This window comes from Stegostoma tigrinum, chromosome 11 (genome assembly GCF_030684315.1).
Source record: "Stegostoma tigrinum isolate sSteTig4 chromosome 11, sSteTig4.hap1, whole genome shotgun sequence".
Lineage (NCBI taxonomy): Eukaryota > Metazoa > Chordata > Chondrichthyes > Orectolobiformes > Stegostomatidae > Stegostoma > Stegostoma tigrinum.
The window spans coordinates 75,491,279-75,517,445 of record NC_081364.1 but is presented as its reverse complement, the minus strand read 5'-3'; the positions used below and the strand labels follow the sequence as shown (position 1 = coordinate 75,517,445).

The following is a 26,167-nucleotide window of genomic DNA, read 5'->3' as shown; positions in this document are numbered from 1 at the left end:
CTCTTGTTGGGTGCATCTCAATTGCAAAAGAAATCGTATTTAATGACAGATTCCCATCCCAATTTCTAGCTTTAGGAAATCTTCCGAATCACAATCTATTGTTTCACAATAACTTGCAAACTTATTACATCAGATTATAAAATAAAATGTCATTGACGGCAACAGTTCAAAAGGAAATTGTCCAGAAAGTCGCATTACATGCTGCTGGGTCTTATCGGACCATATTAAAGTATCAATTCTATGCAGAATTTGGTCTTGTACATCATGTAGTACAGGGGTAATCACTGAGCAATAATTTTAATTAACTTCGTTTACCCAAAAATTTGGAAGTAATTTTGAAGCTTGTCAAAGGAAACTAAAATGAACTAAATCCTGAGACAGAGGGGCAAGCCGCACACAAACTTGTAAGGAGGCACCCTGAATTAAAACCACATTTTTGCAACATAATTATAAATCTTACTGAACATCTCTTTCTCTGCTGTTTCCTCCGCCAAAAACCGACTCAGGAGTTTCTGGGCCCGATGTTCAGCATCTGACCCCGGCACTGTCTGGTTCAAGTAGGAAAGTACCTTCCGGAGACAAGAGTAAGTTGGAACTTGACGAAAGTCTTCGGCAGACTCCTCCAGCCAGATTTCGAGAATTTCAGGTATAGCACTGGAAATAAAGTCAGAGTTTATATCTGTTCATCGGGGAAGCAAAACATGTGGAAAAAAAGCTTCTAATTCTACAAATGTAAATGCAATAGATTAAAGTTGGAATACGGGGTCATCGTGCTCACACAGGAGATGAGCTGCCATCTTGAACTGCTGCAGTGCACATGACAATGGTGATCCTGCTGTGCCATCAGAGGGGGGCTGTGTGGCACTTTGACCCAATGATGAAGAAATGACTGTCCAAGTTCGAATTACGCTGGCCACGGATGGAAACTGCAAGTTGGCCATGTTTCCAAGTTTTCTTCTATGTAGATTGCACAAGTAAGCTTAAGGCTCACGTATAAAGTGATTTCACATGTGTCTGAGGTTACTTATTACACCAGCAGGACCTCTTGGTGTTTAGAGTTTGCTAGTAAAGAGAAAGTGAGCTTTAACAAAAAATCTTCTTTATAAAAGTCAAATGGGACAAATCAGATGAACAAAGAAAAACACAAGGATAATGATGATTTGTTTGTCTTTGTTCTGGGAGTTGCATTGCCAGTACTTGGATACCTCGGTAACATGGATAAATTGGGTCCAGCTGAGGATGAATAATGAAATACTCCAACATAGTCAGCTTTCAATTCACTTATTTTAACTGCCTGGCTAATACTGAGAGGCCACGTAGCATTATTTCACAGGTAAATCAATGGTTACTTTTTTGCAACAAGATGTCAGAGGCACAGCGAAGTCATCACACCACTGAAATCAAACCCTTTGCACAGAAAAACTCTCCAGGGCACCTCACAGCAGATTAACCAGACAAAAACTGACAAAGGAGGAGATATTCAAACAGGTGTCCAAACATTTGGTCATAGTGACTCTTCATGAGTTTCTTAAAGGCGAGAGATGGTGATGTCTCGAGGAAGGAACTATACATCTGCAGGAAGTAGCACTAACGGTGGTGGGCTGATGAAAAAAATAAGAAGTACACAGCACACTGGACGTGGCAAAACAGAAATGTACCAGGCAAAGTTTGGGACCTAAAATAATTCCAGACAAAAGCAAAATAAGAACATGAAAGGATGTGAACACAAGAATTGAAAGTTTTTTTTGAAAAAAAATCTAAAGTTCAGACATTAGGCAACCGAGAGACAACGTGGGCCAGCAAACATCAGAATGATGAGTCTTGTTGTGAATTGGGAGATGGACTGAGTTGCAGCTATGGTCTATGATGCAATAGGCAGAAGAAACCTTTGACGTTCCAAAGACTCCAAAAAGTAAACAGTTGTTTGATTAGCATCCCCAATTTACATGGAATATTTTACACTGAAAGTGCTGTTCTAGTTTTTAATTTGGAATTTCCTTATCTGCAGCCCTACACTGAAACAGTTGATCACTTATTTGAGTCCGTTCATAATAGATCATTACTGCACAGAAATTATATGATGTGAAACATTACACACAGACATTGGGGCTTCACTCAGACCTTACCAGCTCCATTCCTGTTAAACAGTGGTTGGTGTAGGAAGTGCTAGGCAGCCATAGTGCCATATGCAGCCTCTTGTTGTTTGAGAAAGATATACAACTTAGAAATAGTTTACACTGGAGGGGCTATTTTGACTTCATCTGCTTTCAGGTCAGTTGGCACAGGTCATACTCTTTTGCAATGATTCAAAAACACAGCTGGCCCACACTGTTAAGGTGCTGAATGATATTAACTAGTGAACATGGCAAATTATGAAATGAAGTGACTCATTTTTGGAAATGTCAAGAGATTGTTTTTCAGTGAGGTCAGAAGAATTATGAAAAGCTTGATAAAAGGTGAAGTTTTTAATCAGCTTTTTAAAAAATGGAGAAATACTGTGCATTTCAGATTTTAGAGTCTAAACAGCTGAAGCCATAGCTGGTAACAACAGGACAAACATAATCTGGGATAGGCAAAAAAGTGAAACTGGACAGGAAAAAAGAGAAACGTCTGAAGTGGACACAAGGAAATTGCAGAGATGGAGAGACAAGGCTGTGGAAATGTTCTTTGTTATGTCACCTCTCGGAAACAGTGACTAACTGAAACACACTGGTAACGTGACCTAAGGAATTTGCCTGGGCTCATTTGGTCCTGAATCTTTCAGAAATGCTTCGATCACATTACAAACACTCGAACAGTAACCCTCCAAAAATATATAGAAAGAAAAATCAATTCAAAAGATCACAAAACCAAAAAATTCCATATCCTACTGAAAGCCTTCGTGGCTGGGAAATAAGTTGCTGAGCTAAAGAGCCTCCACCCTGCTGACAAGATGGTAGAACTTAATTAGTACTGTGCAGAGTCCACAATGTGACCCAAAACACTTTTCTGTCGTCCCACTAGAATTAAAGTCTCTGTTTCCAATAGATTCATTAACAAGTTACTACATCCCGACCGAGTAATCTGAAACCTCTAATCAGCTGCAGTGTACAACATCATTTCATTTAATTACTCATTATCATCCTTCCACCATCTAAAAGGATCATTTCCTAAAGCGAGCACAACATAAACTTAGATTGCAATGGCACTGGAGAGAAGTGTATTCTTAAAGTATTAGAGTATTCCAGAATTGAAATAATTATGTACAGGTGCACTTTTGTCTTTCTTTTCAATTCTGGCCACTTGCGCATCTGAGATTAATTGTTTCATCGATGACAACTTCACTGGATATATTCCTGCCTCTTCTGCCCTCACTCAAGATGTTCCTTTAAAACCATGTTTTGACCATGCTCTTACTCAACCTCCGAAATATCTGTGTTTTCTTCAATGTCAAACTGACAGGTTGTAAGCTGCTATCCTGTAGAAAACAAAAATGATAATTTTCTACTTTACTCAACCCAAAAAACTTGAATTCAAAAGGAGATTAACATACCAAATAACATGCCAAACCAGCACATTACTTTCATGAGGATTACACTGTCCTCAATCGGGGATCAGGATAATTTAGGTTCCTTCATACACTTCATCCCTATATGTTTCTTCAGACATTAGTACAGGAATATTGTGAAATTAATCAGGACCAATTTGGTATCCACATTTAGCTGTGTTCATCCAAACATGAATAGCTAGGTGTTGGAGAAAAATGTCCAGACAACACTAATCCCTGTGGCTTAGATTTCTAAAACTTTGTTTCATTTACCCAAAAAGACAACTGCGTGGGTTAGAGTGAATAGCAATGCACAAGGCATCCCAACTGTGTTCTGAGTTAGTAGGTACTGCTGATGCTGGAGTCTGAGATAACAAGGTGTGGAACTGGATGAACACAGCAGGCTAGGGGCTCAGGAAAGCTGGCATTTCAGGTCTGGAACGTTCTTTAGAAAATTTCTGGTGGAGGGCCCAGACCCGAAACATCAGTTTTCCTGCTCCTCTGATGCTGCCTGGCCAACTGTGTCCTATTTGTTTGATTAACAAGAGGGATTTTTCCTTTGCTGCATTTTTCATAAATTGTTTGAGCTTTCTTTCAAACTTCAGTGCAGCCCAGTTGTGAACGCTTGCTATTGCATCTGAAGTAAAAATATTCCCTGAAAATCCTCACTCCCTCAAATTGACCATTTTTCTCAATGCAATACTGCAAAAAATTGCCTTTGTATTTGCTCACAAGTAATTTATCTGTGCTGGGCCCTTCAGGCATTGGCTTTCTTGATTATAAAAATGACAAACAATATCAACTCAAGAAAACAAAATAAATGAATAAGCAAACCATGTACAAAAGAAAATAAATCACTGTATATATAAAGATAAGAATTTCAAACTTTAAAGTCCCAAAGTCCAGTCCAGCACTCAAATCTATTGGATAAATGTTCTTTCGTCTTAATCAAAAAGCACAGAGTTTAATCGAATGGCCAGACAAACCAGAATAATCCCATCTTTAACCCCATGCTGCCAAAGTGACATGCAGGGCAGCATGGTGGCTCAGTGGTTAGCACTGCCACTTCACAGCTTCAGGGTCCCGGGTTTGATTCCAGCCTTGGGTGACTGTCTGTGAGGAGTTTGCACATTCTCCCCATGTCTGAGTGAGTTTCCTCCAAGTGATCCAGTTTCTTCCCACAGTCCAAAGATGTGCAGGCTGGGTGGATCAGCCGTGTGCTAAATTGCCCTTCGTGTTCGGGGAATGGGTCTGAGTGGGATGCTTCAAGGGACAGTGTGGACCTGTTGGGCCGAAGGGCCTGTTTACACACTGTAGGTAATCTGATCTTATTCAGAGCAGTAAAACAACCTCAGCAATCTGGTATAGCTCAAAAATAACTAGAATTCCAGCTAGAGATGCATTTATGCGATGCTTTCTACAGTCAAATATCTTTGAAAGCACTTAGTTGACAAACTTCAAACATGAAAAATGATTTCACGAGATTATTTGGATTTCATAGATTCAGGAAGTATTAATTCAAGGTCGATTATGTGCAAAACGTACAACAGCAGCATGGAGTCGGAGGGCTACCAAAGTCAGGACACCACAAACAAACCACTTGCCAAGTATCTTACTGCTCTAGATAGCGGTATAATTCGGTTTCAACTATTCACAGGAAGTTTGCAGGATAACTTCTAATAAAGTGGTGTGAAGAGGAAAACCATTCCTGCAATAATGCATCATTATCACAAACTAGACTAATGACAATCTGAGATAAACAACCCCAAAAGCGTGATCATGTAGGACAAACAATTCCAAAAGACAAAGAATTTTGGATGATTTACACTGACAAATATTTACAAGCCAATCTCTAGGAATAATGCAATCATTGGACATGCAAGACAAGCAGCTTCTTTAATGCAAAAACAGAGTTAACATTTTGGGTCCAGCGACCCTCCCTCAGAACTGGAAGGGTCACCCAGACCTGAAACATTAACTCCGTTCTTACCTTCACAGATGTTGCCAGAAATGCTGAGCTTTTCCAACAACTTTGTTTTTGTCCCTGAACTGCAGTGTCCGTGATTCTTTCAGTAATTGTTTAGCTTCTTGAATGTGATTGTTATGGGTTGGAGTGCTGTTTGCCATCCTGTTCTGGGTGCCTCATATCTTCATGACAAAGGCTCTACATTATTTTACAGGTCTTTCTGGCTCTCCAGCAATTCTTCTCACATTCTTAAATTTCACATTGAAAATACAATTTCACTACATGTCAAATCAAACTTACATTTTCATTAGTGTTTCCTTTTCTGCAGGACTGAAATTATATTCTTCTAGAAAGTTTGATCTGTTGAAGTCTATGCTTCTGCAATTGATCATAAACCACAAAAGAAAAAGCAAATTAAAATGGTGTTTAGGTCTACAATTGGTTGCCAGCCGTAAAATAAAAAAATGAAGTCTCAAAATTCAGCATCCCAAGCTGTGATCAGCTAACTTTATGAAACAAGGTCACACTCTAAATGTAAAACTGCATCAAATAGTGAATACGTTCTTTAAATTTCCTCAGGAAGTTTACCAGAAATGCCCTTGAGGGCCAAAGCAGCTCGCCAGCAGTGGTGGTGGCTGGTGGTAACAGGGGAAAGGAGCAGGTGCAAGGAGTGAAGCCACTTCTTCAATAGCTTACATTTGCTATTAGTCCATAAATTTCAGTCTGAGATAAACTCAACACCTTCACATGCAACTGCTGCTTGTGCTTTGTATTGCTTGTTCCTCAGAATTAGGGAGAGAATATGCAAAGAACTCAGAAGCTGTTTCTTCATCAATGTGCCATGATCTGGAATGATATCCGTGTTTTTGTTTCTGTGGTATGTCTGACAGAGTCATACAGCATGGAAACATCTCTGCCTTCATGAAGAGATTTCTGATTATCCAACCTATGGCCACCAGCTCTCCAGCCATTCCCTTTACACACTACTGTATTGCAAATGAAGCATAACATGGTCACATTTTGGATCAAATTCACTTCTTGACTGTCGCTCCCTTCTCCGGTGAACTGAAATTCTGAATTTCATCAGAATTCGGAGTGTTCAGACTCGACGCTTTCACAGCTGCAACTGAACATGAAGAACAATTTAAAATACCTCAAGCAAACCCTTTCATCTTCGGTTAAATCCATTAATATACCCATGAAAATTGAAGATTCCTAATTACAAGCCTCCATCAGATGGCTTTATTAAACAGGTTACACACCAGATGGTGAAGATTTCTGAGTCAGCATAAAATGTGAGCCCATATGCTCCCCAAGTATTCTTGCTTGAGACTGGGATTACAGTTCCAGTGATGCTGTCCCACCAATAAAATAAATCTAGTTGCTGGATTTATCCACACACTTTTGAACATAAACATAGTACATGTTGTAATCCTCCAGTCCTCTGATACCACCCCTGCATTCAAACAGCATTAGGTTGTTGTGCAAAGTGCCACTGCAGCCTCAAGCTATTTTTTTCTTTCTCAGTATCCTCAGTTGTCTACAATTCACTTCCTTCTGAGTTACCAGCACCAAGGACAACCAGCCGTTCTAATCAAAGCAGAAATTGCTGTAAAAGCTCAGTGGTTCAAATTACTCAAAAATGTTAACTCTGCTTTCTCGCCACAGATGCTGCCAGACTTGCTTAGCTTTTCCAGCAATTTCCATTTTCGTTTCAGTTTTCCAGCATCTGCAGTTGTTTTATTTTCACATTTCTAAAATGCTGTCCAACCTCAGCTCATCCTTGTCTCAACTATTTACTTTTCATCGTGAATTGGACATCAACTTCTTCTGAATAGTATCTCAGCCAGGCCCTTACATCTGTGAAGATTAAACAGTGGATTTATGATCATTAGCCCCACTTTTGCGACCCTTTCACTGCTCACAATGGAGGACGACATTCGGATTCCCTGTTAACATTAGCTGCCAGCATCATTTAGTTCAACACTTCCCTTCTGAACTACTTATAATTAACTCGGTACACATTGGGGTCATCAATAATCCTCATCATTTGTACCATTTGCCACTCTTTCCTGCTTGTGGGAACATTCTGACACTGTCACTAAACAACCTCCTGCTGTAAGACAGACTATTGTTTCATTGCAGTTTTCCCTGAACTTGTGTTCAAACTTACTTGCTGCAAACGCCTTCTTGTTCCTTTTGAAGTTGGACCTCCTCCAAATCAAAATTATTCTGGATTGTTCCTTCCTCTCTTCTGGAGCCAAAATAAATACCTTATGATATGGTGCTTCCTGAAATGATCCATGTCTGATATTTGATCGATAGTGTGTGTGTATGTGTGTGCACAATAATTATAGAAGTGGTAGTGCAGGTTGAAGATATCATCAGGATTCTGAACTTTAAAAATTGGAGCATTGTATGAAAAACAAATATGTTCTGACTAATCATGATTAAACAAAAGCCTCCTGATTTCCCCTCAACTCTGGTATTTACCAACCACACTTCAGGAAGGGATTTGAGAGGGTGCACAAAACATTCACAAAAAATATTACCAGAGATGACAAACTAGACAGCCCTGTGGAGAGGCTGAAGGAGCTTGGGCTGCTCTTGGAGAAGACTAAGAAGTGATTTTAAAAGTGTTCAAAATTATAAGGGATTTGGTTGGAATGGATAAGAACAAAATCGGTTCCTTGTGACAGAAGGTTTAAGAAGAAAAGGACACTGATTTAAGATGATCAGCAAAAAGAACCAATGGTGACAAGGATTTTTTTTAAAAATAGCATCATTAGAAACTGGAAAGCTCTGCCTAATAGTGTGGTGGATGCAGCTTCAATTGAGGTCTTCAAAAGTGAACTACAATTTTCGAAAGGAGAGGTTTCGCAGTATTACACAGTAAAAGGACTTAGGAGTGAACGTAGGCAAGTCGCTCTTTGAGAGCTGGTACAAACATTATCAAATCATTGTCTCTGGGCTATTACCATTTGATGGCTGTACAACACTGCACAAACTGCTAGCTCCCCAGCTATTTCCTACCGCTTTGTCATATTCTGAATAATGATTCACTTTGTCATGCATGCAGTTAAACTTACTTAGCAATTATTTCGCTGGATCCTGAAGAACCACAACTTCCATTTTCCTCACCATTTGCACTGTCAACATTTCCAGAACTGCAATTGATCAAAGAGGACAAATTAAGTCATTTAGAATAGGCAAACTCATCCAGAATTAAATCCAACTCAATTCAACACAAAAAAATCACAGTCTTGAGAGAGGGTTCTTTTGACTTCCACAGGATGCCCACAGGTCTTCATATTGAGGCAGTGCTGGGGTGGGGGTTGGAAGAGACAGAGCAGGGCGATAAGGAGAGAAAACCATTTCTTCAGGATTTCACCCTTGTTGAAAGCCGTTCCTGCGCTGTGCAAGAACTTGATACTGAAAGACAAGGAAAATTCAATCTACCATTGAAAAGCTTTGAAAGCTTTATGCTAATTCAACATTATCCCATCTCTCAAAGTAAGCCAAACATTGCAGAAGCAGTCAAGCAGTTGCTTCATGTGATTGCTATTGTCTGGATTGGTGCTCACTGCACTGCCAATTGGGGTATCTTCCTGAGGCAACCCTGACATAATCTTACAGCAAATCCCAACAGTTTCCTTTCACAGTATTAGATCCCAAATACCATACAACAGGATTAATCTGACGTCACATCAAATTTACTTGTCAATTACTCTTTCAGTTTCTGACAAACTTAGGTTTCTACCCACCACACAGTGTGACATGTCAACATTTTCACAGCTGCAACTGGTCACAAAACACCAAATAAATCATTTTACTTGTGCATATTATCATAATGTTAATTTCTGGCACTCTTATCAACATTGGGATTTTTGGCTGAGAGGGGGAATGAGTCGGTAGATGAGGTGTAAAGATGTCAAATAAAGAACCTCTGCACTGGGACAGACAATAAACATCCCAAAAGAGAGGATTTAAGTTTAACTTCCTCATCTCTGAAAAAGAAACACAAGCTCTTTACAGACTATTGACAATTCAACTCTCACAAGCACAGCTTGTAACTCAAAGTTTGATTCGGAGCACTCATGTAGGAATTTGTCATTGCTCAAATTCACTGAAGCTTAAGGTCAGATTAGTCACCAGTGGCTGTTTTGCTGAAAAAAAAATCATTTTTCTATCCTGCCCCTTTAACAGTTCTGAGTTTAGTTAAAGATCTGGACAGAATAAGCTCAGGATTAATTCCAGGTCTCTGACTTGGGAAAGTGCCTGACTCCATGAATACACATGGCAAATGGCCAAATTAGACAATTCAAAATGCAAATTATTCAATGGCAATATTGTATGGGAGAAATACCAAGGCTTGGACACGGGGAGCAGGTCACATTCTTAATTGACGACATATTTCTTCAAATGTTACGGACATTTGGAGGACACTTCAATGAACTTGGAGGAAGTTTGTGGGGAGGGTGCAGCTGAAGCAGGAAGGAGGAACACAGAGAAGTGCTGAGGTGGGGTAGAGGAGATTAACTCATTTCATTAGCATTTTTACCAGAGCCACATTGTCCAGAAATATAACCTCAATATTGATCTGAAAACAATTTCCCACCTAAGTGTTTTGGATGCTTCAATGGTGATGCTATCATTTCAGACAACTGTCTCTGTTATAAATTTTCGAGGGAGGCAGCCCAGCAGACACTTTATTATGACTGCTATAGTCTGGAGTGGCACTCATCATATTGCACTAAAAATTTTGAAGAAATCAATGGTTCCCCATCATTCTCTTTTCACACTGCTGCATTCCAAATGAAGCAGAATTAAAACACATCAAAATTATTTCCGATCAACCTTGCTTCCTCATGGTTACACAGATGCCTGGCAAACTTTGATTCCCACCCACCCGACAATCTATACGGCCAAAATATCCGCAGCTGCACGTGCTCATGAAGCACAAATTAAGAAAAGGATTTGCATCTACAACTGACTTATAAACACTGAAAATAAATTTTGAAGCCCAAAATGCTCAGTATTTCAAGTCCTCATTCGGTTAAAGTCCAGATGAATGACTACACTGGATGGTTTGCTTTCCAAATTTTCAGAGAAAATATGTAGGTCACTCCAGTTACATAGGCTGGTGCATTTGAGGGGAGGTGGGAGGTTTCGCAGTTTAGCATTGTTGCAAGTTAGACCACCAAGGTCTGGATGTTGAGGGCCAATCAAATTTTCACTGAACATTTTTGAATGTTTTCTATAGATCAAAGGCTGAAATGTGTCATTGATTTAATTACTGGCAATGGCCTCAGAGGGAATAAAGCTGTTTCTTTCATGTGATTTTTATCGTCTCGAATGGCGACATAATCTTTCAAGAGCTACTATATTCACAGCAATTTCTTTTCATGTTATGTATTACAAATGAAGCACAGAAGGATGAAACTTACTTTGAAATTTCTGCAGTCGCTTTCGGTGAACTTGGTTCTCCAACTTTATCAGAGTTTGGGCTGTCAAAGGTTTTGGACCTGCAATTCATTAAGACCATAAGACCATCAGACATTGGAGCAGAAATTAGGCCATTCGGCCCATTGAGTCAGTTCTGCCATTCAGTCATGGGTGATAAGTTCCTCAACACCATTCTCCTGCTTTCTCCCCATAACCCTTAATCCCCTCGATAATCTGTCTCAGTTTTAAATGTACTCAATGACCTCGCCCCCACAGCCTTCTGTGGCAGTGACTTTCACAGATTCAACACTCTCTGGCTGAAAAAGTTTCTCCAAATCTCCATTTGAAAAGATCTCCTCTTTATTCTAAATGTGGGCCCTTGGGTCCTAGTCTCTCCTAACAATGAAAGCATCTTCCCAACATCCACTCTGTCCAGGCCATTCAGTATTCTGAAAGTTTCAATTAGATACCCCTCATCCATCTAATCTCCAATGAGTGTAGTCTCACAGTCCTCAAACGTTCCTCATATTTTAAGCTTTCCATTCCCTGGACCTTTCTCATGAACCTCCTCTGAACCCGTTCCAGGGACAGTGCATACTTCCTGAGATACGGGGCCCAAGTCTGTACACAGTACTCCAAGTATGGCCTGACCAGAGCCTCATAAAGCCTCAGAGGTACAGCCCTGCTGTTACATTCAAGTCCTTTCAAAATAAATGCCAACATTACATTTGCCTTCCTGACTGTATAAGGCAAAAATTAAAGACATTGTAAACAAGCACTTGCACCCAGAAAAGGCTTCCTTACAAAACGAACATTGAAAAATTTCATGTGGAATCCATAAGACCATAAGTTTTGGGGGCAGGAAAAGCTCATTCGGCCTACTGAGTCTGTTTTGCCATTTGATTCTGGCTGAGATCTTTCTCAAGCCCAATTTCCAGCCTTCTTCTCGAAACTTTGATCCTCTTATTAATCAAGAACGCTTCTCTCTCTCTATCTTAAATAGACCTAATGACTTGGCCTCCATGGCTTTCTGCAATGTTTTCCTCAGATTAGCCACTCCTTGACTGAAGAAATTCTTTCTGACCTGAGTTCTAATGGTTGGTCTCTTCACTCCATGACTGTGCCCGCATGTCCTAATCTCTCCTACTCGTGGAAGCATCTTCTCCGTTCCACGTGCAATCCTTCCAGGCCTCTCAGTATGCTGTAATTTTCAATGAAATTCCCTCCCATCCTTCTAAACTCCATCCTGTACAGAACCAAAACCCTCAACCACTCTTCAAATGAGAAGCCCTCTCAAGTTTTCAAGTACTTATCAACTGGATTTGTTAAACAGGCAACATTTCTGATGTGTATAACTACAATAGATCGTGATTTGTTTTTCCCCTCCAAGCTTTAACTGGTGGTATACAAGTGATTGTGACTGAGTCTGGAAGAGTAGCTGGGGGGAAGCTGCAAGGAAGAAGGAATTTCACCTTTCACACAAGTTTTCAGAACACCACGGTCTGTTTATTTTTGGGCAATGGGGGGAGGTGGGGCATGTAATAACACTGGAAAGCAGAGAGTTAGAGAGTCAAGTTTTTCAATACGTTTACCTGCATTGCATCGTCCAATGTTTGGAAAAGAAACATTCCATTAAAGATCGTGTGTAATGCATGCCCAATTATTCACTGGCAATTAAATTGGAGGTGAGAGGATTAGGAAAATGGCAGGGAGGGGGTTTGCCACCAACACATTGCAAAGCTATATTGACATGGGCCAGTTCTCTTTGACACCTGGACTCTCCTTGACTTCTAAGGACTGCCTCCCTCATTTCCCTGATGGCGCCCACCTACACAACCTCAGTGACAATCAGCATTAACAGTTGGGCTGAGAAAGATGCTGATCTGCCATCCCTTTCTCTGGACCAGCAGCTGTCAAAACTGAGCCAAACCGTCAACTGGTGAGTAACGCCGGCAGCAATCTCTGTATTGGTTCCCGCTGGAATCGGCCAAGGCCTCCAGGTTTCAGATCCAGCAGAAGGCCTGCAGCATGAACCACAAGCTTCCATCTAAAATTTCTTTTTACAACACTAGGAACAGAGCAAATATTAGAACAACAGCCAACTGTTTCTTTAATGTAAAAGAACAAACTACGGACGCAGACAATCTGAAAGAAAGGCAGACGTTGCTGGAGAAACTCTACAGGTTTTGCAGCATCTGCAGACAGAAAACAGAGTTCAAGTTGAGCCAAGCGACACTTCTTCAGAGATGCAAAGTTCTGAACAGGGGAACCTCAACTCAAAGCGCCCACTCTGCTTTCTCTCCACAGATGCTGCTCAGTTTTGGGAGATAGCCTCTCCGTAATGTTCCTGAAAATGCCAGACCTCCAGCAGTTGCCCTTCACATAGTTGTGTTCTGATTAAAGCATCATTTCCTCACACATTGGATCAATACTTACTTTCTGATCTCTGCAACTGTCTCTGGAGGAATTGGATTTTCAAGCTCCTCACAGCTCGGAATGTTAGCATTGTTCCCACTGCTGAAATTAGTTGTGAAGAATGTCATTTTAAATAAATCCTTGTACCCAGTAATTCTTAGCTCATCGGCAGTTTCCTTTGTATTCCTTGTACTCTGAAGAAAGCAAAACCTTAACCACTTATTGTATTCAAATTTACTCTTTCATGACAGATTTTAGAGTGCACGGTCTCCCAACTACCTTGTAGTTTGCACTGTCAGGTGATCTGCAAATGGTCCTAAAAGGGTTTTCAAGTAAATTTGAGCAAACATCCACATCAACAAGAAAATTATCTTCATACACCTGAAAGACATTGAGTCGGCATTTCGTGCCATTGACAGCTAATTTTCGAACAACGGGTCAAGACGCAACTACAGAATATGGTGATTGGTCTCCCCGAAACCCTCAACGATAGTTTGCAGGATAAGACCGTGAGACTGGAGTGTGGAAGTAAAGAGAGAGAGAGAGAGAGAGAGGGATGCAACAAATCCATTTCTTCAACATTTTATATTTGTTGCAAAGTCTAAAAATATCTCAAACAAAGAGCTCCAGGCCCAAATATAGAAAGGCAACCAACTTTCCAGTGAAGAACTTCAGACAGCGTCTCTACATACAGGACTGAATGTCCCAAGTCAACTGGCCTTGGCCTGAGACATGACATTCTTGGCAAAGTGCAGGGGAATTCAGGAGGAAAGCTGAACTCTCTTTTGCACCATTATACTGTATTGTCAGCGGTGGGCAAAGTAGCTGGTTTCATGACTCACTGGGCATGAATCACGTCACCAGCTGACAGCCACTTGTGTCTGTCTGTCTCTCTGGTAAATATTAGAGTTCCTCAGCTCCTGCAGTGGACATTGGCCTGCAAATCTCTTTTGTATAAGCTCGGCAATGCCAACTGTAATGACAGCAAAGAAAAGATTGCAGCTCTGCCTCTATTTCATCCTTTTGTCAACTGTTTTTATGAAAAAGATCACCCTCCAGGTTTAGTGTGTTCATGGACAGCAGTAGGTTTTTCTTCAAAACCTTCACAGGAGATTTGAAAGACAGCACAGGCAGACTGAGGGGAGGGGAGGAGGTCGGAACCTCAATTCTTCGACATGTTGTATCCTTAATTTAGAGTTCAGCTATCTAAATGTTTGGCGACAAATGGAGATCTGAATAGTGAATGGATACGCAATTTTTCACTGAACACTTCTGGATCTTTTCTGTTGATACAACTTTTCTTTTTAAATAAACAAAATCTGTGTAGATTTTTGATACAATCAAACAACTTTGTTCATGTGACTGCTGCTGTCTAGTGTTTGCTGCATTGCTGTGGGAGGACATTGTTGTATTTTGGATGAAACTTAATTAAGTCACACATTAGACTAAAGCTTACTTTGTGCTCACTGAATCGATTACTGGAATCTCTTCTGCCTCTGAGGTGTCAAAGCTTCCATATCTGCAATTGGTCAGACAGCACAAACTAAGTGATTTTAAACAAGCTTGAATCTGCAATTTGCATTCAGCCACTGAAAAACATCTGAACTTTCACGGTTTCGGCATTTGAAGCCTTGATTACCAAGTTTGTTAAAACTTTGCATTGAAACTCCAATTTGGCATTTTACAGCATACCTGCCTCATCCCCTGCCACAGAGAAGAGTAAAACATTCAATGTGGTTTTGTCTCATCTGATCGTAATTTCAAATCTACATTCCTGCCTCTCCTAATGACCTTTCACCCCTTCTCTCTCAACAAGTATCTGTTTATCTTTGCATTTACAATATTCCAGTGCTCTGCTTTTACCATCATTACAGGAAGAAAACTTAAAAGAATATCCACATTTTGAGATTTTTTAAAAATCACTGTTTTAAATTGACAACCACTGAATTTTAGACACTCACCCTTCATTCTAGGCTCTTCTGTAAAAGGAAACATTGTCTCCATATCTACCCTGTACAAATGCTCAGGTTTTTTTCTTTCAATCACATTGTACCTTCCTCCCTAAACATCGACTGATGCAAGACTTGCCTATGCAAATTTTCCTTGTGAGGCAAGTCACTTAGTCTCTATTATTCTGATAAACCTGTTCTGAACTGCCTCTCATATATTTACGTCCATCCTTAAAAAAGACTGACCAATACAAAGAATATCATTCACGATATGGGCTCACCAGTGATCCCTACTTTAGTGCTGAAATTCCTTCATGATAACATGAAAACATTTATTTGCTTTCCTAATTACTTAATGTATCTGTACATAAGCAATTTGTGATTCATGCATGAGGATACCCAGAATCCACTCTAAATCAGAGCTATGCAATCTCCTTCAATAATAAAAACTGCTATTCTTCCTTCCAAAATGGACTTCAAATTTCCCCATGTACTATTGTCTTTTGTCAGATCTTTGACTACTTGCTCAACCTCTCTTTCTCTGCAGTATTCCAACCTTCTCTGAGGTTATTTTTTTAATGCATCTTTGTCTCTTCAGCAAATCTGTCAGTCATAAATTCATTCCTTCGTAAGTCATCGACTGTTTGTCAATACTTGGAAAACTTGGGCAGAAACAGATTATTAAAATTATATTGAAATTATGTGATCCAAACAATTTTGAGCTCCAGTTAATTCTCTGTCTCAAATAAACACCTAAGTAAATGAGAACACTCATGCAAAAAGGGATGAATTCCTTGGATCGAATTACAGAAAACCAAAATAACTGTAGCATTGAGTCAGCCTGTTTCTCCCTTTCACTACGGATATAGGAAAATCCTGAAATGTGGGTTGTGTGTAAGGTGAATGGATACTATTAGCATCCATTGAATTATGATGATCTTTTAGCCGAATTAAAATGGTTGACTCACACACTAATCTTAAACACAACATCTGTCCAATTGGTAAAATGGATTTGAACTTTCAAATGGCATGGAAGCCATTTTGTTGTTGACTTTTTAAAAACTCCAAGAATCTCCCTGCAGATGGAGACTTTCACCAAAAGACAATGGACAAGTTAGAGATCTAAGCAGCCAAAGTAATAAACAGCTACACTGTGAAAGGAGGAGTTAGTAAATATAACAGATGATTGTCTTAACCAGAGCTATCTCACAGTTTAATGAGAACCAACCTCCTCAAATTTCAACAAACCACATTTTGCTGAGATTCCTTGGTTTTACAAATTTTTTGCTTGACCTTTAAAAGAATACCATCATCAAAGATGACTACAGGCACAGCACAAAAGCAAATAAGAAAGTAATAACCTGCAAAGAATCTTTATGCACTATTGAACCTCTGAGAGATAATGTGAGACACATGAGTGAGCTGTCATGTTTAAAATTCGAGGGCAAGTATGGGTCATCTTTTTCTTTAAAACTCAAAAGCTTATTGGTGGAATTATTCTGCTGGAACATTTATTTACTTGGGCAAAGAAAGAGAATATTTTGGCCACAGGCAAAAAGAGAAACCCAAATTCCCTTTTGAAAGGTCCAGCTGGATCGATTTCTGGAATCCACTGGGTTCATGAAAGCCAGCTCATTAGCTTACTGCTTTGAAGAAAAATCTAATCACCGCTGGTTATTTGCTGATCTTCTCAAATTTTATAAGCATAGCGCATTTGTGAAACTTTTCATCCCTGGAGTGTTCCTGTAATGTCAGAGGCACATCAATAGAAGGTCAACAGTGGTGAGAATCGCTTTGTTCCTGAACTAAGTTTTGATCAGTTACCCCCAAAAAAATTTGTGAATTGCATAAACTGTTAAATACTCACCAACATTTAGAAAAATAATGTATTTAAAAAAACTGAGGTGACAAGAGGTGACATCTTCTAATGCCATTTGAAAAACATTTCACCCACTATTACAGAATTGCGGTACTCCTGCATATTTCAGTTGTAAACAGACATTCATTTGACCAACATTTCAGTTTTGCAAAAAGGCTCCTCATACTGCATTCAGCTTCCAAACTTTGATTGTTTTGCCCAACACAGACTGACAGAAATTGACAGACTTTTTTCAATGACAATAACAATTTTCCATTCACTGCATGCAGTAACTTATACATCCCAAACATTGTTTCAGGAAGCTCCAAACTACATAAAAAGTATGGAAGGAAGTCAACATCACTGTTTATCTTTAATACCAAAGTCTAGTCGTCATCCTAACTCATTCACCGCATTTTTTAAACTTTGTGTTGTACTGGATCAAAATCACTTCATTATTGCGAAAAATTAATCAGAAATACGTGGCCACCTGCTTCTGCATGATGTTTTGTGAGTATGTTTTATTCACTTCTGTCCCAAACCACTAGAGGGGTGCTCAATCATGATTTGTGCCACCATTTGGGATCAGGGATATTGGAAGGGGATAGGGGCACAAAACAAGAGAACCGAAGGACTGCTTTGCCTTGTCGTAAACAAACAAGTTCATCACAGGATGTTGTCAAGGATTCCTGCAGGAAATGGGGGGGCTCAAAATAGTTAGAAGTTCATCTTCGAGAAAATAAAATCTAATGTAAATGTCGGGGAAGCAGAATGAACGTCACACACTGGGATTTCCACAACTCTTTTTTCATTTTGAAAATTAGAACAGTTGTGTATTGCCCGTGAAATCATTCTGACTGCATTAATATGGCACATTTTTTTGTGGGAACTTTAAATCTCTTACACATGCAAATCCACATTTAGCAAGAGATTACTGAATGCTGCAAGGCACCTGAAAATGTTTGCCAGTCTCCTTTCCTTCCACACTTCCCTTCTGAAGTACCTATATTTAACTCTGTACACATTGGGGTCATCAATAATCCTCATCATTTGTACCATTTGCTACTCTCTCCTGCTTGTGGGAACATTCTGAGACTGTCACTAAACAACCTCCTGCTGTAAGACAGACTGCTGTTTCATGTCAGTAAATGCCTGAACTTGTGTTCAAATTTACTTGCAGCAAACACCTTGCTCCTTTTGAAGTTGGACCTCCTCCAAATCAAAATTATTCTGGATTGTTCCTTCCTCTCTTCTGGAGCCAAAATAAATATCTTATGATATGGTGCTTCCTGAAATGATCCATGTCTGATATTCGATATATAGTGTGTGTGTATGTGTGTGCACAATAATTATAGAAGTGGTAGTGCAGGTTGAAGATATCATCAGGATTCTGAACTTTAAAAATTGGAGCATTGTATGAAAAACAAATATGTTCTGACAAATGTTTATTTAAAAATACTCCCGATTTGCCTTCAACTCTGGTATTTACCAACCACACCTCAGGAAGGGATTTGAGAGGGTGCACAAAACATTCACAAAAAATATTACCAGAGATGAAAACTAGACAGCCCTGTGGACAGGCTGAAGGAGCTCAGGCTGCTCTTGGAGAAGACTAAAAAGTGGTTTTAAAAGTGTTCAAAATCATGAGGGATTTGGTTAGAATGGATAAGAACAATTGGTTCCTTGTGACAGAAGGCTTAAGAAGAAAAGGACACTGATTTAAGATGATCAGCAAGAAGAACCAATGGTGACAAGGATTTTTTTATTAAATAGCCTATTTAGGAACTGGAAAGCTCTACCTAATAGTGTGGTGGATGCAGCTTCAAATGGGGTCTTCAAAAGTGAGCTACAAATTTCGAAAGGAGACGTTTCACAGTGTTACACAGTAAAGGGATTTAGGACTGAACATCGGCAAGTCCCTCTTTGAGAGCTGGTACAAACATTATCAAATCATTGTCTCTGGGCTATAACCATTCGATGGCTGTACAACACTGCACAAACTGCTAGCTCCCCAGCTATTTCCTACCGCTTTGTCATATTCTGAATAATGATTCACTTTGTCATGCATGCAATTAAACTTACTCAGCAATTATTTCACTGGATCCTGAAGAACCACAACTTCCATTTTCCTCACCATTTGCACTGTCAACATTTCCAGAACTGCAATTGATCAAAGAGGACAAATTAAGTCATTTGGAATAGGCAAACTCATCCAGAATTAAATCCAACCCAATTCAACACAAAAAATCACAGTCTTGAGAGATGGATTGTTTTGACTTCCACAGGATGCCCACAGGTCTTCATATTGAGGCAGTGCTGGGGTGGGGGTTGGAAGAGACAGAGCAGGGCAAAAACGAGAGAAAGCCATTTCTTCAGTATTTCACCCTTGTTGAAAGTTGTTTCTGGGCTATGCAAGAACTAAATACTGAAAGACAAGCAAAATTCAATCTACCACTGAAAAGCTTTGAAAGCCTTATGCTAATTCAACATTATCTCACCTCCCAAAATAAGCCAAACATTGCAGAAGCAGTCAAGCAGTTGCTTCATGTGATTGCTATTGTCTGGACTGGTGCTCACTGCACTGCCAATTGGGGTATCTTCCTGAAGCAACCCTGACATAATCTTACAGCAAATCCCAACAGTTTCCTTTCACAGTATTAGATCCCAAATACTGTACAACAGGTTTAATCTGACGTCACATCAAATTTACTTGTCAATTACTCTTTCAGTTTCTGACAAACGTAGGATTCCACCCACTACACAGTGTGACATGTCAACATTTTCACAGCTGCAACTGGTCACAAAACACCAAATAAATCATTTTAATTGTGCATGTGATCACAATTTTAATTTCTGGCACTCTTATCAACACTGGGGTTTTTGGCTGTGAGGGGGAGCCAGTGGGTAGATGAGGTGTAAAGATGTCAAATAAAGAACCTCTGCACTGGGACAGACAATAAACATCCCAAAAGAGAGGATTTAAGTTGAACTTCCTCATCTCTGACAAAGAAACTCAAGCTCTTTACAGACTATTGACAATTCAACCCTCACAAGCACAGCTTGTAACTCAAAGTTTGATTCGGAGCACTGATGTAGGAATTTGTCATTGCTCAAATTCACTGAAGCTTAATGTCAGATTAGTCACCATTGGCTGTTTTGCTGAAAAATTAATTTTATTCATTTTTCTTTCCTGCTCCTTTAATAATTCTGAGTTTAGTTAAAGATTTGGACAGAATAAGCTCAGGATTAATTCCAGGTCTCTGACTTAGGAAAGTGCCTGACTCCATGGATACACATGGCAGATGGCCAGATTAGATAATTAAAAACACAAATTATTCAATGGCAATATTGTATGGGAGAAATACCAAGGCTCGGACACCGGGAGCAGGTCACATTCTTAATTGTAGGAATATTTATTCAAATGTCACGGAAGTTTGGACGACACTTCAATGAACTTGGAGGAAGTTTGTGGGGAGGGTGCAGCTGAAGCAGGACGGAGGAACACAGAGAAGTGCTGAGGTGGGGTAGAGGAGATTAACCCATTTCTTTAGTATTTTTACCAGAGCCACGTTGTCCAGAAATATAACCTCAATATTGATCTGAAAACAATTTCCCATCTCAGTGTTTTGGATGCTTCAGCGGTGATGCTATCATTTAAGGCAACTGTCTCTGTTATACATTTTCCAGGGAGGCAGTCCAGCAGACACTTTATATGACTGCTATAGTCTGCAGTGGCATTCATTACATTGCAACAAAAAATTTGAAATCAATGATTCGCCATAATTCCCTTTTCACACTGCTGCATTCCAAATGAAGCAGAATTAAAACACATCAAAATTATTTCCGATCAACCTTGCTTCCTCATGGTTACACAGATGCCTGGCAAACTTTGATTCCCACCCACCCGACAATCGATATGGCCAAAATATCTGCAGCTGCAAGTGCTCATGAAGCACAAATTAAGGAAAGGATTTGCATCTACAACTGACTTATAAACATTGAAAATAAATACTGAATCCCAAAATGCTCTGTATTTCAAGTCCCCATTTGGTCAAAGTCCAGACGAATGACTACACTAGATGGTTTGCTTTCCAAATTTTCAGAGAAAATATGTAGGTCACTCCAGCTACATAGGCTGGTGCATTTGAGGGGAGGTGGGTGGTTTCACAGTTTAGCATTGTTGCAAGTTAGACCACCAAGATCTGGATGTTGAGGGCCAACCAATTTTTCACTGAACATTTTTGAGTGTTTTCTGTGGATCAAAGGCTGAAATGTGTCATTGATTTAATTACTGGCAATGGCCGCAGAGGGAGTAAAGCTGTTTCTTTAATGTGATTTTTATCATCTCGAATGGTGACATAATCTTTCAGGAGCTACTATATTCACAGCAATTTCTTTTCATATTATGTATTATGAATGAAGCACAGAAGGATGAAACTTACTTTGAGATTTCTGCAGTCGCTTTTGGTGAACTTGGTTCTTCATCTTTCTCAGAGTTTGGGCCATCAAAGGTTTTGGACCTGCAATTCATTAAGACCATAAGACCATCAGACATAGGAGCAGAAATTAGGCCATTCAGCCCATTGAATCTGTTCTGCCATTCAATCATGGGTGATAAGTTCCTCAACATCATTCTCCTGCTTTCTCCCCATAGCCCTTGATCCCCTTGATAATCAGGAACCTATCTGTCTCAGTTTTAAATGTCCTGGCCTCCACAGCCTTCTGTGGCAGTGAATTTCAGAGATTCAACACTCTCTGGCTGAAGATGTTTCTCCAAATCTCCAATTGAAAAGGTCTCCTCTTTATTCTAAGGCCGTGCCCTCGGGTCTTCGTCTCTCCTATCAATGGAAGCATCTTCCCAACATCCACTCTGTCCAGGCCATTCAGTATTCTGAAAGTTTCAATTAGATCACCCCTCATCCTTCTAAACTCCAATGAATATAGTTCTGGATTCCTCAAACATTGCCTATATGTTTTGCTTTCCATTCCTGGGACAACTGTCGTGAATCTCCTCTGAACCCATTCCAGGGACAGTACATCCTTCCTGAGATATAGGACACAAATCTGCACGCAGCACTCCAAGTATGACCTGACCAGAGCCTTACAAAGCCTCAGAGGTACAGCCCTGTTTTTACATTCAAAATAAATGCCAACATTGCATTTGCCTTCCTGACTATATAAGGCAAAAATTGAAGACATTGTAAACAAGCACTTGCTCCCAGAAATGGCTTACTCCCAAAATGAACATTGAAGTATTTAGTGTGGATCCATAAGACTAGAAGATATAGGGGCAGAATTAGCTCATTCGACCTGCTGAGTCTGCGTTGCCATTCAATTCTGACTGTGATGTTTCTCAAGCCCAATTGCCAGCCTTCTTCTGGTACCCTTGATCCTCTTATTAATCAAGAACCCTTCTCTCTAGATATCTTAAATAGACCTAATGACTTGGCCTCGATGGCTTTCTGCAATGTTTTCCACAGATGAGCAACTCCCTGACTGAAGAAATTCTTTCTTACCTTAGTTCTAAAGGTTGGTCTCTTCACTGTGCGACTGCGCCGGCATGTCCTAATCTCTCCTACTAGTGGAAATATCTTCTCCATTCCATATGCAATCCTTCCAGGTCTCTCAGTATTCTGAAAGTTTCAATGACATTCCCTCCCATCCTTCTAAACTCCATCCTAAACTGAACCAAAACCCTCAACCACTCTTCAGATGACAAGCTCTCCCAAGTTTTCAAGTGCTTATCAACTGGGTTTGTTAAACAGGCAACATTTCTGATGTATGTAACTACAACAGATTGAGATTTGTTTTTCACCTCCAAGCATTAAAAGGTGGTTTGCAAGTGACAGGACTTGAGTCTGGAATAGAAGCTGGGGAAGTTGCAAGGAAGAAGGAATTTCAACTTTCACACATGTTTTCAAAATACCACGGTCTGTATTTTTTTGGGCGATGGGGGGAGGTGTTGCATGTAATAACATTGGAAATAGAGTTAGAGAGTCAAATTTGTCAATATATTTACCGGCAGTGCACAGTCCAATGTTTGGAAAAGAAATATTCCATTAAAGACTGTGTGTTAATGCATGCCCAATCATTCGCTGGCATTTAAATGGGAGGCGGGAGGATTAGGAAAATGGCAGGGAGGGAGTTTGCCACCTACACATTGCAAAGCTATGTGACATGGACCAGTTCTCTTTGACACCTGGACTCTCCTTGACTTCGAAGGACTGCCTCCCTCATTTCCCTGATGGCGTCCACATACACAACCTCAGTGAAAATCAGCATTAACAGTTGGGCTGAGAAAGATGCTGATCTGCCATCTCCTTCTCTGGACCAGCAGCTGTCAAAACTGAGCCAAACCGTCAACTGGTGAGTAACGCCAGCAGCAATCTCTGTATTGGTTCCCGCTGGAATCGGCCAAGGCCTCCAGGTTTCAGATCCAGCAGAAGGCCTGCAGCAAGAACCACAAGCTTCCATCTAAAATTTCTTTTTACAACACTAAGAACAGAGCAAGTATTAGAACAACAGCCAACTGTTTCTTTAATGTCAAAAAAAACAAACTACGGACGCAGACAATCTGAAAGAAAGGCAGATGTTTCTGGAGAAAGTCTACAGGTTTTGCAGCATCTGCAGACAGAAAACAGAGTTCAAGTTGAGCCAAGCGACACTTCTTCAGAGATGTGAAGTTCTGATCAGGGGAACCTCAACTCAAAGCGTCCACTCTGCTTTCTCTCCCCAGATGCTGCTAAGTTTCAGGAGAAAGTCTCTAAATAATGCTCCTGAAAATGGTGGCCCTCCAGCAGTTGCCCTTCACATTTTTGTATTCTGATTAAAGCATCATTTCCTCACACATTGGATCAATACTTACTTTCTGATCTCTGTAACTGTCTCTGTAGGCACTGGATTTTCAAGCTCCTCACAGCTCGGAATGTTATCATTGTTTCCGCTGCTGAAATTAGTTGTGAAGAATGTCATTTTAAACAAACATTTGCACCCAGTAATTGTTCACACATCGGCAGTTTCCTTTGTATTCCTTGTACTCTGAATAAAGCAAAACCTTAACTGCTTGTTGTATTCAAATTTATTCTTTCATGATAGATTTTAGAGTGCATGGTTTCCCATCTACCTTGTTGTTTGCACTGTCAGATATTCTGCAAATGGTCATAAAAGCGCTATCAAGTAAATTTAAGCGAACATCTACATCCACAATAAAATTATCGTCATACACCTGAAAGACATTGAGTCCGTAATTTGAGCCATTGACAGCTAATTTTGTAACAACAGGTCTAGACGCAACTACAGAATATGGTGATTTGTCTCCACAAAGCCCTTAACTGCAGTTTGCAGGATAAGACCGTGAGACTGGGGTGTGGCAGTAAAGAAAGAGAGAGAGAGAGAGAGAGAAGGAGAGAGAGACAGACGGATGTATCAGATCCATTTCTTCATCATTTTATATTTGTTGCAAAGTCGAATAATATCTCAAACAAAGAGCTCCAGGCCCAAATATAGAAAGGCAACCAACTTTCCGATGAAATACTTCAGATAGTGTCTCGACATACAGGGCTGCATTTCCCAAGTCAACTGGCCTTGGCCTGAGACATGACATTCTTGGTAAAGTGGAGGGGAGTTCATGTGGAAAGCTGAATTTCTCTTCTGCACCATTATACTGTATTGTCAGCGGTGGGCAAAGTAGCTGGTTTCATGACTCACTGGGCATGAAGTAAGTCACCAGCTAAAAGCCACTTGTGTCTGTCTGTCTTGCAAATATGAGAGTTCCACAACTCCCACAGTGGACATTGGCCTGCAAATCTCTTTTGTGTAAGCTCAGCAATACCAACCTTAATGACAGCAAAGAAAAGATTGCAGCTCTGCCTCTATTTCATTCTTTGGTCAACTGTTTTTATAAAATAGATCACCCTCCAGATGTACTGGGAGTAGGTTTTTCTTCAAAACCTTCACAGGAGATTTGAAAGACAGCACAGGCAGACTGAGGGGAGGGGAGGAGGTAGGAACCTAAATTCTTCAACATGTTGTATCCTTAATTCAGAGTTCAGCTATCTAAATGTTTGGCGACAAATAGAGATCTGAATAGTGAATGGATGAGCAATTTTTCACTGAACACTTTTGGATCTTTTCTGTTGATACAACTTTTCTTTTTAAACAAACAAAATCTGTGTAGATTTTTGATACAATCAAGCAACTTTGTTAGTGTGACTGCTGCTGTCTAGTGTTTGCTGCATTCCTGTGGGAGGAAGGCCCTCCACAGATCTTACAGGAAGTGCCAGCAGGTTTTTTAACATAGTTGTATTTTGGATGAAATTTAATTAAGTCACACATTAGACTAAAGCTTACTTTGTGCTCACTGAATCGATTACTGGAATCTCTTCTGCCTCTGAGGTGCCAAAGCTTCCATATCTGCAATTGGTCAGACAGCACAAACTAAGTGATTTTAAACAAGCTTGAATCTACAATTTGCATTCAGCCACTGAAAAACATCTGAAGGGTCAGGATTTCGGCATTTGAAGCCTTGATTACCGAGTTTGTTAATACTTTGCATTGAAACTCCAATTTGGCACTTTACAGCATACCTGCCTCATCCCCTGCCACAGAGAAGAGTAAAGCATTCAATGTGGTTCAATGTTTTTTTAAAAAATCACTGTTTTAAATTAACAACCACTGCCCTTTAGACACTCGCCCTTCATTCTAGTCTCTTCTACAGGAGGAAACATTGTCTCCTTGTCTACCCTGTCCAAATCGTCAGGTTTTTTTTGTTTCAAACACATTGCCTCTTCCTTCCCTAAACACCAACTGATGCAAGCCTTGCCTGTGCAAATTTTCCTTGTAAGACAAGTCACTTAGTCTTGGTGTTATTCTGGGAAACCTGCTCTGAACTGTGTCTAATATATTTACTTCCATCCTTGAAATACACTGACCAGTACAAAGAAAATCATTCAAGATATTGGATAACCAGTGATCCCTAATTTTGTGCTTAAATTCCCTCATGATAATAT

At 40.0% G+C, this 26,167-nt stretch overlaps 1 protein-coding gene across 6 annotated transcripts in view; it reads right to left on the bottom strand.

The window, feature by feature from the left end:
- The window catches only part of LOC125450231 (ral guanine nucleotide dissociation stimulator-like 1), a 52,450-nt gene that overhangs the window by 15,238 nt on the left and 11,045 nt on the right, over positions 1–26,167 (bottom strand). Inside the window, exons 6-15 of one of the 6 annotated variants that reach the window (XM_059649566.1) lie at positions 25,509–25,571; positions 24,025–24,102; positions 21,602–21,679; positions 19,242–19,319; positions 14,809–14,871; positions 13,374–13,454; positions 10,940–11,017; positions 8,582–8,659; positions 5,793–5,870; positions 461–654 (exon numbers count right to left, since the gene is read on the bottom strand). In XM_059649566.1, the coding sequence (XP_059505549.1) occupies positions 461–654; positions 5,793–5,870; positions 8,582–8,659; positions 10,940–11,017; positions 13,374–13,454; positions 14,809–14,871; positions 19,242–19,319; positions 21,602–21,679; positions 24,025–24,102; positions 25,509–25,571 (869 nt within the window). Of the gene's footprint in view, positions 1–460; positions 655–5,792; positions 5,871–8,581; positions 8,660–10,939; positions 11,018–13,373; positions 13,455–14,808; positions 14,872–19,241; positions 19,320–21,601; positions 21,680–24,024; positions 24,106–25,508; positions 25,572–26,167 lie in introns of all 6 variants that reach the window. The other 5 variants (XM_059649565.1, XM_059649567.1, XM_059649568.1 and 2 more) reach the window with 5 other exon arrangements.